At 39.1% G+C, this 15,780-nt stretch overlaps 1 protein-coding gene across 1 annotated transcript in view; it reads right to left on the bottom strand.

The window, feature by feature from the left end:
- Positions 1-15,780, bottom strand: part of RGS22 (regulator of G protein signaling 22) — a 64,787-nt gene that overhangs the window by 5,632 nt on the left and 43,375 nt on the right. The window contains exons 18-24 of the mRNA XM_076332157.1: positions 15,120-15,282; positions 14,345-14,503; positions 12,454-12,513; positions 10,273-10,434; positions 7,121-7,300; positions 5,408-5,569; positions 1,291-1,398 (exon numbers count right to left, since the gene is read on the bottom strand). Coding sequence (XP_076188272.1) covers positions 1,291-1,398; positions 5,408-5,569; positions 7,121-7,300; positions 10,273-10,434; positions 12,454-12,513; positions 14,345-14,503; positions 15,120-15,282 — 994 coding nt within the window. The remainder of the gene's footprint in view (positions 1-1,290; positions 1,399-5,407; positions 5,570-7,120; positions 7,301-10,272; positions 10,435-12,453; positions 12,514-14,344; positions 14,504-15,119; positions 15,283-15,780) is intronic.

Genomic DNA, 15,780 nt, shown 5'->3' with positions numbered 1-15,780 from the left:
TCTCAAATCATTTAAGGTCTCATTAGCCTCACAGTTCTTTCTGCCTGCCCTCTCCAGCAGAATGCTGCTACCACTAGAGGCAGATCAACTGGAGATGTCATCCTTTCCTTTTCTAAGGAACAGATGTTGCTCTTTACATTGCAACAACCACAGTTCAGGTTCCATGTAAATTTTAGGTCACTCTCCCAAATCAGTATGGGAACTGTACTTTTATTTGGCCTTTTTTTTCCTTACAGCATGAGAAGCTTGGGGCCAATTTGTCATGTCATAACTCAGTAAGAAGAACTTCTAGCATCTTTCTATAGCAGAAAGGGGCTTGGAGAAGAAACTGCTCTGTAAAAGATTATTGCTCTTTCTGCAATTACCTGCCTTTTCTTGAGGGCTTAGGCGTTTGATATTGATATACTGGCTCACTCAACTCACTTTTTTTTTAATAGGTATGAGAAAAAGTAAAATGGTCCATTTAAGGGATAAGAATGTGAGCTTAACTATGCAGTTTGCACTGTGGTTTCAGATTTTGGGGGTATTGCAGACTGCCTGTTTCTATATTCTGCTCATCGCTAACGTAATGCCATGGGAAGAGCTCTATGGAATACAAGCAGTGGCCAAAGTGTGATTTGCTTCCGCATCGCATGACATAGCTGTGATTATGTGGTTGCACAGATTCCCCGTTATGTTATGGCAGTGTCAACTCAGCTATGAATGATCCCTTGATATGCCTGAGGTGGCATGTCTATTCTTCCTGTTTCTCCAGTAAAATGACTGTTACCTTTTCACTACAGATTTGATGCATCATGAGAGTTGTTCTGGAAGAAGTACTAAAGAGCTATTTTCATCAGATTTTCTATTCAAATGCCTAGCTTTCCTAAATGAGTTTGGCTTCAGTTTTTGACATATGAGCAGAACAGGACTCAAGCCTAAACCAAATTCTTTCAGGATATGAATTTCACAAATAATGAAAAGCTGCTTATTCCAGAAGTGAACTTCCTTTTCTTCAATTTATCTTTAAATAAAGATTCTTTTTAAACATACACACCTAAAGAGCTTAATAGGTTGTTAGATATTAATACTACTCAGAACCTAAATCTTAAAAAAATTAATAAAGAAAGAAAAAAAATCACCTGTAAGGTAGGTAAACTTGTAACAGTGAAGTTAATTGTAGAAGAATGAACAGTTATCAAAGAACCATGTGATAGTAGTATGCAATACCAAACCCCACCTTCCCATTCTCCCAAGATCATTTTATCTCTCTTGAATGATGATATCTGTAGCAACATGTTTATTATTCACCTGCCACCCATATCCATTTGAAAATGATGCTGGTCCTCTCTCCACACCAATCTCATCTACCAAAGCACTGCTTGACAGACTGATGAGTTTTGTTCCCGCTTCTTTACCCTGGCAATAATAAGAAGTAAATTAGACGTAAACAATAGTTACTGAGCTGAAGTAAAAAGCAAAGTCTGAGGAAGCAAAAATTGTCATTGGAAACGAGATAGTGTCATATGTTTTGTAATGTTTTGTAATGCCCAGTTTCGTAATTCATCATGTTGGGCATAATAAAAAATAGCAGAAGATACTGCTTTTTTAAAGCATTTCTTTGTCCTAATCAAAGTTTCCTGACCTCTACACTCCTGCAGAATATCTTCCTTTCAGATTCAATAGCTGCTCCAAAATATAGCTAAGTGAGAGGGCAGACCTGCAATAGAACATATTTTAAGGACAGAGAGGCCATTGTGATCCTCTGATTTGGCCTCAGGTATAAATGTAGAACATAGGATTTCTCATTATTAATTCCAGCTTGGTCCAGTAGCTGTGAATGAGCTACAGTATATATGTTAGGAAAACAGGCGATCTCATTTAAAACATTTACAGTGAAGGACAAGGCATTGTAACCCTTGGTAAACCATTCTAGTGATTAACTATTTGTCATTTTCATGTTGTTTTAGTGTTTTATTAAGGCTGCACATTTGCACATTCTGTCTGATGATCCCAAAACTCTTTATGAACATTAATCAATGTTCATATTTAACCTCACATAATTAACCCCACAACATCCCCATGAGGCGAGCAATATAACCCTCCCATGTTGCAAATGAGAAAGAAAAAAAGAGAGGTCAAATGGTTCCCAAAGTCACTCAGAAAGTCCCTGAAAGATCTGGAAAAGGATCAGAATATCCTACATCATTGCTCCCAAGGTGCCTTTTCCTTCCTTATCATCCCCACTGTCCTATGGACCCATCATCTAGAAGGGTGACTTTTGGGTGTAGAATTTCCCAGGCAGCGTGGTGTTTATCTTCTCTCCAGAGCAGGCTTACTAACTTCTGTGGCACACTCAATTGATGGAACAGGGATGCCAAAGCAAATACAGAAATAGTGTGTATACTAATATACTACAGTTTATGTTTGCTAGCTTTCTCAGTGAGAATGGTGAATTAAATGAGGTCTTTAATAATGTCTTCTCATAATAAATTAGGCAATGTTATGGCAATGTCATATCCCATGACATTACACCACTTACTAACAAACAAGCTTACTGCTAAGAAGCTTAAAGAGAGATGAGAGAAACATGGAAAAGGAAAGTTAATGCTTATGGTTCTACCTTTCTCTGCTAAGGGCATGGAAAGAGTAAGAACAGATTTGCCATGTAAGTTAAAGCTATTTTGTACACTTGAAAGCAAAAAATCCAAAATCTATTTTGGAGGTAAAATACAATTGTGTATACAACAATTTACAAATACTGGCATCAAGGCAGTCTGCAAAAAGTGACTGATGATATTTTTTGAAGTATGTGGCATGTGCACCTAGCAGTTAACAACGGAACAGATCCACAGACAGGCCGAAGATGAGCCCATACAGCTGTGCCACACTAAGGGCAAATCTGTGAAAACAGAGAAGCAAACCATACTCTCCCAAGGCAATAACTTTTAAAACAACTATTTCAGCTCAATACTGAAGCAATCACGTTATGTTGAATGTTCGAGCTTACTTCACCCTGTACCTACCCATCCCTGCCTTCCAGACACTAAGCTTAAAAGAGGTCTCTGCATTGTACAGTGCTTGCATGGTGTCCCTCGCTGTCAGCCACTCCTCCCTTGCACTGAGTCCATTGCCAGGAAGCCTTTGATAGGATTTGCCCCATAAATAATAAATAGGCACACACAAAAAATATTGAGATAGTCGAGTACTACCAAGTCACGCATCATTGTCCAGTGAAAACCTCCTTGTCTGCCCATATTTTCCATACATAAAAGTCCAACTCTTATCCAGTCAGTTCAGAAAGTGAGGTGAGCCAGGGTAGGCTGGACACCCCAGGGACAAATTTGTGAGAAGGAAGAAAGTAAAATTCCTGCCCCAGGACCATGATTGTTCCTTTTGACATAAACCCAAAATGGCAACTGATTGGGGGGGGGGGGGAGTATATATATAAGAAAAAAATATAATTTCTAACCCTTGCCAGGGCTTTCCTCTCCTTCAACATGAGCCTGGTGGGGCAGAGGAGCATAGACATTATTTTAAATGCCAAGAAATCATCACCACCTACAAGCTGCCAAGTGAACCTGCTGTCGCTTATGTCGGATGAACCTTATCAGTATCCTTCAGGGATACTGAATCATTTGAATAGTTACGTTGTCACTGAGGGGACAGAAATCTCAGGCAAGAGAACAGGGCATGGCAAATTCTTTAAACAATAATAGAGCGGGGAAAGGGTTTCAAAAACTTATCTGTTCCACCAATTCTTTCCAGAGATTTTAAAAGGTAACTGGTTTACTGATAGTTTTTTGTGAGAATAGTCTGCAGACTGTTTACTGAACTGCATTCTCTGCCTGTCACTTTCTAAAATTTCTTACGCTATTTCCCAGCTTAGAATCATAGAATCGTAGAATCATTAAGGTTGGAAAAGATCTCTAAGATCATCGAGTCCAACCGTCAACCCAACACCACCATGTCCACTAAACTATGTCCCCAAGCGCTGCATCTACACGTCTTTTAAATACTTCCAGGGATGGTGACTCAACCACTTCCCTGGGCAGCCTGTTCCAATGGTTAACCACTCTTTCAGTAAAGACATTTTTCCTCATGTCCAATCTAAACCTCCCCTGGCACAACTTGAGGCCATTTCCTCTCATCCTATAGAAGGGTAATTCACCTTTGCCATTTGTTCCCCATAAAAGCTAGGCTTCTGTCCTGGCCAAGATTTGCTCTTTACTTCCTTGGTCTTAATCAGAAGTCTCATAGACAGGCAACAAACAGATGGAAAAAATAAGTCTGTGAAAACGCAAAAGTGCATTACTTTGAAATATTGCATTCTTGCACTGTAAGTATTGCCAATGGCCTTGCCAGACATATCCGTATGGAGGCAATGTGCTTTGGAGAAAGGAACATGAGTTCTTGGGTTTTAAACTTCACTTGACATTGGTGTGTGGCCTTGAGTAACACTTCACCAGTCCTCAGTTTTCATGTGTCTAAAAGAGGATAACAATGTGTACAAGTTCTTACGGGCATATATGTCTTTATCTGTCCATGTACTCATGTGGTTCTCATCATAATATCTCAACACATGTGTACATGGTATTTAAAATATGTAAAGTTCTTTTAATGCTACTAATGATAGTTTGCAAGTCCAATAATTCCTCTACCCTTAAAGGAATGTTCTCTCCTCAAAGCTGGCCAAACAATTACATTTCGTAAAAAATAAACTTTTGCAAAGCCTATAATCAATAGAAGAAAAATCCATTATATTGTAATAATAAAATTCCAAGAAAAACAATTTTACAAGCAAGAATTCTGCTGTAGAGGTCACAGTTCTGTTAATGCACTGAAACTGTCTGGAAACTCATTGTGAACAGTCTAACAATTTCACTGTCAAAGCTGAGAAATATTCCAGAAAAGACAAAGACTATACAAAGCAATTAGCACATAAATATTTTTTAAAATAGTGTGCAGACTTTTCAAATGCTCCTTCTGAAAAATAGATATGAAATCTGGTTTTGCTTTGTTTTGTTTTGCTTTCAATAGTGACCCAGGACTGTAAATTCTAAAATAGGACAGTACATACTGAAAGTGCAAACAGGTCTGCAGTTACCCATTGTACACAGACCGTACATAGATTTTTTTTTTAAATTCAGCCCTCTTTTTCACGCTTCTCTTGGCACAAAAGATGACCAAAATACATTTTCCCCTCTGCTTAATGAAAGGAGTATTCCATTGACTCATCTGCTTCAAGTTAAACATATGTATATGCATTGGCAGGATTGGGAACTAATCGCCCTAGGACCGGGTTGCATGTAAAGCTTGAATGCTAACAAAAAGATTTCGGTAGCTTTGGATCAGGCTGAGAAAGGGATATTTGAATTCGTGTATGTTCGCTCATGAAGGAGTTTTTATGCAGTTCATCAGCTGTCACCTGAAACTTTGTGAGCCTTACCTCTACTATTTTGCCTTCCTTCTTTCGCATCTTTTTTCCCTTTTTTTTCTCCAAGGCAAGCAGAATTTTGTCACTAGCCAAATTCCTTTGAAACTTACAAAATTTTGGCCAAAATTTAAACAGAAGAGCAAAAATAGTCATCTGCGCAGAAAGAAAAGAAAGTCAATCTTGACCATATTAAAAGAACAGAGTTTACTGTAAAATAAAATGTAGTTTACCATGAGAATGAAATAACTATTTCTTTTTGAATACACAGCCTTGTTCCTCCCACGTACTGTGTCCTGACATTTCAGCCCAGCTTTGCTCGGCACATGCTTTTCATCAGTGTGTTTATTACTGGTGAGAAATCTTCCTAAAACACAGTTAAAAGGCACTTTCTTTTTTTATACTTCCCTAAACAATTGTTTGCATTAATGAAAACATCCATCATTTTTTACAAGTATTCCTGATAAAATATACACCAGTAGAATTGCTTTTGCACCACTGTTCTGCTCAAGTATTTCAAATATTCAGTTCATTAGGGAGAGGGTTTTTTTTCCCCTCCTTAAGAGAAAGGAAATACTTTTTTGCCTCTGGAAAGGCTCTTAAACCACATTACAGATCTATGAGCAAATCTTGGATAATTTTTAAATGATATAATCTCTCACAGGGTCTTTTTTGAACTAGAATAAGAAAAACAATTTTAGAAAAGCAAACAGAGGGGCTCAGTGAATTCTGTTGCTGCACGTACTAAGGCTCACATTTTTCAGTTTATTTAGATGTTTAATTCTCATTGAGAAACTTGGCTTCAAAGGAGCCGAGCATACTCAGCACCTCACTGCTTCTGGCTCAACAGACTTGAAAGTGACATGTGAGTCACTGTCATGTTCCAGTCACAGCTTTTTGGCCAAGTTCTTCCCTTGGTTTTGTGCCACATTTCTGAAGTTCACTGGGTTTTACACAGGCTGAAATGAGACTTATTTCTCTTAGGACCTATATGAACCCTTTTCTCTGACAAACCATTCATCTTTTGTGATCCAAACACTTTATGGACTCACAGTTGATGTTTAAAGGTGTTGGTGGCAGTTTTATAGGAAAAGAAGAGGAACTAGCTTTCTTGGGTTTAGAAGATAAGTCAGAGAAGACAGTAACAAGGAATAAGAAAATAGTAAGTCTGTAGTAAAGGTTCACAAATTGCTGTTCAGTCTGATTAGTACCAAGATCAGAGAGAAAATTGTCTACAGCCATTTAATACAAACTTTCTGTAATAAAGAAGGGAAAGACATTCAGTAAGTTAAGCTGTCTTTGTGCTTTACCCACAGCTGCATTTTTTTTTTCATAAACTACAAAAACTACAAACTTTCTAACTACAAATTACTTCTCTGACATTAACCAAGTGGTAAAGAACAAGCGATTAAAAACATAGACAGAATTAATTTCTACTGCCAGAATTCCTAACACAGACCTGGATAACACCTTTCCAGGATCAGCTAGCTGTCAGAGATTGTCCAGTTTATTGAGCAGTAAATATCTGAAGCCTCTCTGTGATCTCCACCATACAATCTTCATTGAAATGCATGACTATAGTGTTCTCCTTCATGCCCAGGCTTATGTATGGAGTCCAAATTGTCACGTAAGCAACAAAGACTGTCCTTAAAATCAGGCACACAGACTCTAGCCAGATCTGTTACAGACATTCTCCCAGCTTCTTACCTGTGCTTCTCTAAAAATGTAAGGTCCTAGTTCTTTCCTGTGCTCCAGAATCTTCTTTGCTTGTTCAGTTGGGATGTCAATCTGCAAAGCTGGGGGGACGGCAGAGTTAATAAAGCAGTCGATAATAGCTGTGATCTTTTTCTGGACTGTGGAATCATCACAATGAGAATGGCACAAATCCTGAAAGTCGAAAAGTAGCATTTTCAGTCAATGGAGAGAGAGATGCAAGACCCTTTATACAGGGGCCCAGTGATCAAAGAGTAATAGTCATACAAAAATAATTATACAATAAATTTCTTCAGTACGTAGCACAAAATTCTTACAGCAAATGTGCATGGTCAAAGACATAGTTAAGACATGAGTGGGACTTCTGGTTTGCAAATGCAGATATATAGCAATCATTGCTTTTAGGTGATAATATCTGCCTGCACGTTCTGATGGGGCAGGATAGTTTTTACCCTGCATTCAGTCTAAGTACATTACTGGCAAATAGGAGGCATTTCTGAAAAGAGAAACACACCTAGAGGTGTGAAATGCACTGATTTTCACAATGAGCCTGCTATGACCAACATAGCTATGGTAACTAAAAGACAAAGAAATGCTCTAAATACTCCAAGAAAAGAGGGGAATTATTTAGAGGGTACAAGGTATTATAACCAGGAATGTTGGCACAAGAAGGGACAATTTCAGCTACCAGTACAATCTTCCATTCATCAAAATCTTCTAGTTTCCCTATTCGTTAAGATTTTCTAGTTTCCCAATACCTCAGTGTTTGAAATAACTCTGTGCAGAACAGAATACAAAACAAACCTGAATGTACAAGGGTGAGATCTCAAAGAAACACTGGGGGGGTTCTACTTTTTTTAATGTGATCCTATTGTTCTTGTAAAACCTCTTATTACTGTGTTTTCACACTCTGACGATGCTACCGTTGGACTTCGACAGGAAGGAAAAATAATTCAGAAAGAACTTCCTTCAAACGCTTTGAAACACGAACTTTCCATCTATCCATAAACATCAAGAGATTTCTATAACACTAGGAGATTATCACATATATCTACTAAAGACACAATGAGCACTCCAGAGAATTTTCAGGAAGAGAGCTCTCTAAGTGAAGAATGTGCATTTAGTTTTGGTATAGGAGGCTGGATATTTACTTTGCAAAGAAATTAAAAACAGGGCTTTTAACCAGAAATGTGGTATGTGAAAGAGCTGGCTTGTTTTATTATGAATACTTTTTAGTTTTGTGAAGGAAAAAAAGAATGATAACAGCTACAATGAAGAAAGTAAGGCAATACAAAAACATATTCAGTATATCCTAAGAATATATTATGGCTTCCTTTGCTCATCTAGCATAGAAGAAAAAGCAGAGAGCTGTAGTAAGAGGGAAGACAAACAAGCCATATGATATGAAGAGGGATGAGACATGAACATAGAGGAACAGATGGAAATGATCCACAGAGTTATATTTCTTCATATTTGTTAAAAAATTTTTTGTTTGTTTTTTGATTGTCCCAAGATGTGCCGCCAGCCCGATGGGTTACGAGGAGCAATGCAGTCATTGATTCCTAAAGGGAGTTCTGTCTAAACTGATGGCATGATAGGGCTCAGACAATACAAGTATGCACTGTGTAAAGTGCTGCCCCCGTCTTTGGCAGTATTCCTCCAGTTCAGCCTGACCCACAACACTCCTACTACTCCAGCCCTTTGCTTCTATAAAGAGCATCAACTGCCAACCATGACAAATCGCATGCATGTAGAAATATGGTCAGATTGTACTTTCTCTTGATAAGAAGACAAATAAAATTAACATAAATGAAGGAGAGGGGGTGGGACATAAAACAATGAAGGCTTTCTTCAGAGAGCAGATCCACAAAGAAAACAACCTAAACTACACTCCACATTAATTTGCAGAAAGTTTCCACATCCTCCACAATGTAGCAATGAAGAGTCACAAATCTGAAAAAACATCAAATATTTTGAGAAGGATTTATGTCATGGAACTTCAGGTGCCTTCATGTCAAGTTTCTAGTCTAAGCTAGTCACTCTGTAACCAAGAGAGAGACAGCAGCAGCCCCAGAGAGCATTTCAGCCGATGATTCCTCGCTTGGGGATCAGAGACTCTGTGAGGAGGGGAGATTGCCCCCTGAAAACAGAGGAGCTTCAGCTTCTAAAGCAGACCTCAAATTCAAATGCATAAAATTAAACAGTAGAAATACACCCACATGCCTGCAGCAGAATCTCTAAGTGCTACTGCAGCATCAACTGTGTTTACCTCCTAATTCCTGAGCATGTTAGCTAACCTCATCCTCCCTGCCTGCAATGTGTACACAGGCTATGTTCAGGATCCCAGGAGAGGCTCTGCACTCCAGTAGCACTTTTGCATAAGCAATATCCCAGAAGCAAAAAGGAATGAGAAACAAGTGAAAGATCTGTGGTGCCCCTGCATTCAGTCCAGGGTGCTACTAGGAGGCTGCAATGTGATTTAATTGCTCACTCCAGAGTTTTCCCATTGTGTTTCACCCCACACAGCAGCAATTTCACAAAGGGACATGTATTTGGGAGAGAGGCAATCCCTGCTGACCTTCCCCATCATGTTTCATCTTGGCCACATCCTCAGCTGCAGTCAAATGTGACTGTACAGAGTGCAAGGGAGCTGGGGTCTGCATTGTGCATATAAGGTTTTTGGGTAGATACTATCTTTACATCTGTACATTTGATTGAATTTAAAAGTTTTCTCTGATTTTTGAGGGATTACCAAATTCAGCAATAATCCCATTATTTAACAGTATGTAACTATAAAGACAGAATGAACATTTTAATGTTTACATATTTTCTACTGCTCAACAGATGTATACCAAAATCTGGGCATTAGCTAGTTAGTAGTGTCCCTTTAGAGATTCAGAAGAATGTTACAGTTTGAAGAAGCATAAAGAAATACAGGGATAATACATTCAAGTCATTAAAAATCGCTACCCTTAAGAAGTGAGGATTTTCACTGAAGAAAAAACAGTTTAAACAGTGAAAAAGGTTTTACTATGAACAAGAAAATGCCTAGAGATATTCTTGTTAAAATTCTCCTAATATGCAATAATGGATGCATTTGCTTACAAATTGAATGATATTCCCATTGCTCCATTTTACCACCATACCTTATACTTCTGTACCTCTTGCCAAAAGAGCACTCCGTTCTCCAGTAGGTCTCCTTTCAGTGACACAAAGCGTTGAAACTGATTTGCTGTCACTGGATTCAACAGCGCTTTGCGGAAAGCAATTATTTCATTAGATGAAGAAACCCACTTATTGTCCACATGCTGTCAAAAGAAGAAATAAATGCACCAAATAAACTTTGTTTAAAAAAGTAATAACAAAAGCATTAGTTAGCGGAAACTGTCTGATTCTTATCTTTGCACGCACCCTAACTTTCAGTAGTTTATGAGTTTATGACATGGATACAATAGAATGTGGCAAGGTTTCATTTCTTTCTTTCCTTCTTTTTTCTTTTTTTTTTTTTCCAGTTTGGTTTGGGCAACATTTTTTGGAAGACGTGATGGGAGAGGAAATGACTGACAATGATTTAGACCATATGACTACATACTATAAAGTATGGAAACAGCTATTGTTATTGATTATGGCAACAGGCTACTTTTCTAGAGAACAGTTTGAGTTTTGTGCAAACAAACAACAAAGAAAAAGGAACAGACAAACCACATAGCTTAAAGTTGTAAAATGCTTCTGACAGGGATCTCACCAACAAAATGAGCTTTGAAATGTGTTGCCATGATCACCAACAGAAGCCAGAGAGTTTGCTTTCTGTGGAATAAAGCTACCAATAGTAAAACAGAATTCAAAGTCATCGAGACATTTTGGAAATCCTCATGCTGCAAAGCACAGAGCAGTAGGCAGCCAGGGAAGGGTGGAGAAAGAAAGATGGCTTATTCAGGGACAGTTTGTTTGAAATGAAGTTCAGGCTGGCCTGGCTTCCTGAACAAACAGTTCTTGTGCTGTCACTGAGGAGCAAGCCAAACAACCCCCCTTTGTTATCAGATGGATGAATGAAAACTCTCTTCTAACAGTGGTATAAAACTCTTGAAGTCCTGGAGGGATGGAGTGCTGTTCAATGGTCAGCATGGGACAGAAACATTTTCAGTTGCTGCAGACAGTCCTGGAAATCTAACCTGATTCTAAGCTGAAAGTCTTTCTGCAGATTCTCTTAAAAACAGAGGTTACACTTAGTGTCCTGCCACAGAGGCTGCCAGTGATGAGAGCCTACCCTTGCGAGTGGGTGGGTGGTGGTTGTCCAGAGGGTCCTTTGGTTAAAATAAAGTCGGCTCAACTTAGACAGTAAGGTGGCATATTCTCAGCCCTCCTCCAATTCTCCAAACATGTTCTATCCCCTGTGACCAGGATTTAGGCAACTTTTCGGAAAAATTATTTCTGGGACATATTCATGAAGGGAAGAACAAAACGTTGCTCCCACCCCTATACTAATACACGAACACTGCTTATTTTATGGGTCAACAACCTTGAAGCAGAACATGGAAAATAACCATCTTTCTGACAAACAGACAAAGTGAAAACTCAGTTAACAGAACCCACATGCACTTTGGATCCCTTTCGAGCTAATGGTTTGCATGGATAATTGGTGACCGGGTCTCCAGTTTGATTTCAACAGACAATAAAAGTTCAACTGAATAAATGTACACAACTTGTATGTTGGCAATCACAAAGAGTTCACTGCTCTTCAAGAGGAAAAAACTGGCAAACATCTGATGAAATGTATTATTACAAAGGTTTAAGATGTTTAAAATTGATATTATCTCAGTGCTGTAAGATTAAAATACAATTCTAAATGAAACAGATACTGTGAGATACGATTAAACCTGCCCACTCCACTGCATACTTCACATTCCCTTTTGTGTCTGCACGTAATCCACTCGCAATAATAAATAAACTACCAGATGCTGGAATGAACAGCTTGTCCCAATAAGTCCACTGCATGCAAAATACAGATAAATGTGAATTAAAGGTACAATACCAGTTTGAGGAGGGTTAAGAGTGCTCCAAAACCCAGGACAAGAGACATGTTTTTTTCAAGTATGACCTCTCCGGCCAGGAAGGGAGAGAAATTTACCGTGAACATCCAGCAGGGAGCTAAATTCACCAGTAATGTGAGTAATCAGTCCACTGTAGCCAATACAATCATGCCTGCTTTTGACAGCCTTATATTTGGGCCTCACACTGTCAGCAGGGAAATTGTGAAGGATGTGCAAGGTCCAAACAGAAAAGACAGTGAAACAGCAGACACAAGAGACACAGTAAACTTCACTTGCCTTCCACATCCTAGTTGTCTTCTGTTTTTGGCGTGGAAGATCTTCAGTTATGTTCCTTATCTACGGTTGAACAAAAGATTATCATTGTATTTTTTAACTCTTCTTGTTTCATGTTCAGCCCTCTAATGATTGAGAGCACAGTGGTAGAATAGTTGATATATCCTCATTTGGATCTTTATATCTGAAACTTGTTGTGGACCCACGCTGAACGCCATCCCTTGTTCAGCTATAAATGAGCATGTGCTCATTAAGACTGGGGAGTTAGAGAAGACAAGAGGCAATGGCAGTCAAACTGCGCTCTTCCACCGGTTTACCTTACCCATAATGTTCTGAGTGACCACTTATGTTGGGAACAGATTTTGGGCTATAACATTTTTTTTATATAAAATGTTTTTAGTTCCTTTGGACAGCTGTATCAGAAATACAGGCTTGATCCTGCAGCTTCTTTGTAGCAAAAATACACCTCAAATCAAGGGCAGATTTTCTGAATAAGGACTACATAGCATGCCCACAGTGTTTGGTCACTGTGAAATATGAAGCCAAGTGGAGAATGTCATCTGGTTTCATTTCTTCTAAAATACGTTCTTCAAAGGACCTTTTCATCCTCTGAATTTGCAGTAAGAAAGAGAAAAGAGCAGTCAGACATAAATGGAGTTGGGAAAAGACTAAAAGCTCATTAGAAGTATGTATTTCCTGTAAACTGTTTATTAGAGTTGAATACAGCATTTTCCAAACTACATGGGCTACTCTCCCTGCACAGTGCAGCAGGTGCAAGAAGAGGCGTGAGCTAGCTTCCAGACCTGGAAGCAGCTTAACCTTATCGCATGGTCTTGTGCCATGGCTCGTAAAGGAGGCAGAGTTCAGCTAAAAAAGGGCAGAGGGTAAGGAAACTTTGCTTTAACATAATCATTATTAAAATTACAATTTGCCTTATTGGAACCTACGGTTTTCAGATTGCTTAGTGCTCTGAATCAATGCAAAGGATCCAGTTCAAATGCACTTCTGACAACACTTCTGACAACCTTCTTGATGTTAAAAAGATCACTGAAAACAAGTTTTATGAATCAGTGCAGTCTGCCTATGTGTCTGCTTGGTGGAACTGTCAAGTTTCCTTCTGCTATGACATTCACATTTCAGAGCTTTTGTGGAAGTGAAAAAAAACAAGTCTTTTTGCATCTGTCACCAGCAGGATGATCTCCCTACGCAGATTGCAGTCACAGAGGCACTCTCATAAAAGGCAGATGTTAGCTCTGCCCATTCCCCAGTCTTTCTAATGAGCCAGCAGGAGTGAAAGGCTTCTCATTCTCAGTTTTCTGGCAACTTTCTGAAGTAACCAATTAGAAACAAGGCTTGCAGCAGTTAACCTCCCCACTCAGCAGAATTTCACAAGTCCTGGAGTCATTTCTACAGGCACTGCAGCTCCAGATGGGAGAATACGGACAGCGTAAGAGACAGAGAGAGAGAGAGAATACAGCGTGGGAAGCCCACTCATTCGCCCGTGTTCTTGTCCCCTTGGGCAAATCCTTTACACAAAGCAGCATTTCTTCTGTGTGCAAGTGTATGGCTAGGGCAGAATGGCATATGGGGAGTGCAGCACTACAGCAAAGATTAGTTTACTCCCCTGACAGCCTGGCTGGCAGCAGAGCTAACACCAGCTCCTTCAGATTTAGGGTCTAACAATAATACTGTCAGCCACACCAAGCCTTCAGAGGAACTGCCTTCACATTTATCAAGCTAAATGCTTCAACCTGTACATGCTAGAGAGTTTCTTTCAATGTAAACTGAATGTGACTTGTGGGCTGCTTTTCCTCTGAACCATTTTATCCCAATGGTAAATTATGAGCCAAACAAAAAACAATGTCTGGATGTGTTACTGTTGTTAAAAAGTTACCTTTGCTTGTCCCTCCGCCCCATGGTGCTCATCTGCCAGGAACAATGGCAGCCATTGTTTTTCTAATCTCTTCTGGACGCATTGCTGAATTTCTAGCAGAACCGCTGCCGAAAGTCGATCATGAAGGATTTGTCCCCATCCTCCACCTGAATGCATTAGCTAAGCAATCCAAATACAATAACACATGACATAAACTTTTGTGTATACCAAAAGTCCTTTATCTCTCTCTGTCCTTGATTTAGCAAAGCATGAGCTTAACTGTAAGCAAAGCATTTAATGCATGCTTACCCAAGGCTCACATGTACTTTTCATAAAAGGGAACAGATTACACTTGTCCCTACCTATAATAGAATACAGACTCCATCAAATAATACCCCAGCTTGACCGAGTAAATTTCCTAAGTATCAAGATATATCGGAGTACCACAGCTCAGACTCGCTGTCTGTGGCTTTACTGACATACTAAAATAGAAAGCTGGAACAAGTCACTCTGCCTGAAAGCCGTTTTTACACGTTTTCTGAGCTGTGTTGTGCATGGTCTGGCTGCGGCCTCAGATCAGGGTTTAAGAGAGATGTTCTGTAAGGACGTGGGAGGAAGAGCCTGAACAGGAAGGAGGGGATCGCCACAGCCAGAACAGAACCAAATTTCTGGCCAAAAATATAGGTAAGATTTGAGGAGATAGCTTGGGGAAAAGCTGGAGTAAAGCTGCTTACGGACTTTTATCTCAGTCACATTCAGTGTGATTGTTCTTTATGAACGGTTTTGTAACTGGTACCTGTTCTTGCTGTTTGCTGGTAGCTGGGCTGTTGGGTCCAAAGAAGTATTTTTTGTTTAAGTACTTGTTTTTAATGTCCTTAGATTTTTCCTCCCTTTTTTCTTCATCCTTGTCGAGCATCTTTCTGAACTGTTCAATATCTAGCCAGCACATGAGATCCATGCTACAAACAAATTTAAACAGAATGTTATTTCAATATTGAGTTAATTTCATCAACATTCTAGGGAGTTATTAGTTTAACCACAAGCCACCAAAGTGTTCAAGTCCTAAATAGCAGGTCAGATTGGACTGAAATTTTACGTCATTTTTTCTTTGCTAGTACCATCTGGTGAGACCATGGCACTTGCTGAACAGGCAGATCAATAACAGAACCATAAATTTTGATGAAGAGGCAAATGACACATTTGTTTTTTGCTGAAATTTTCCAGACCGCATTAATTCTAGGATCCCTTCAGCTTATAGTACTATTAAGCATCTTTACTGTTGCATGCCAGCTGGACTTCAGACTTACTAGGTCTGGACCCAGCTCTAAAACATGATTTTGTGGGACTTTTTCAAATGTTTTTCTTCATTATGAATTTTTACAAAAGAAAATTTCTCCATAAATTAAACATTTCTCTGCCTGGCTCTATCACTTAAGATGGGACTTGTCTGTGATTAA

This window comes from Aptenodytes patagonicus, chromosome 2 (assembly GCF_965638725.1).
Source record: "Aptenodytes patagonicus chromosome 2, bAptPat1.pri.cur, whole genome shotgun sequence".
In the NCBI taxonomy this organism is placed as follows: domain Eukaryota; kingdom Metazoa; phylum Chordata; class Aves; order Sphenisciformes; family Spheniscidae; genus Aptenodytes; species Aptenodytes patagonicus.
The sequence above is the reverse complement of the archived record's forward strand: the minus strand, read 5'-3'. Positions and strand labels throughout refer to the sequence as shown.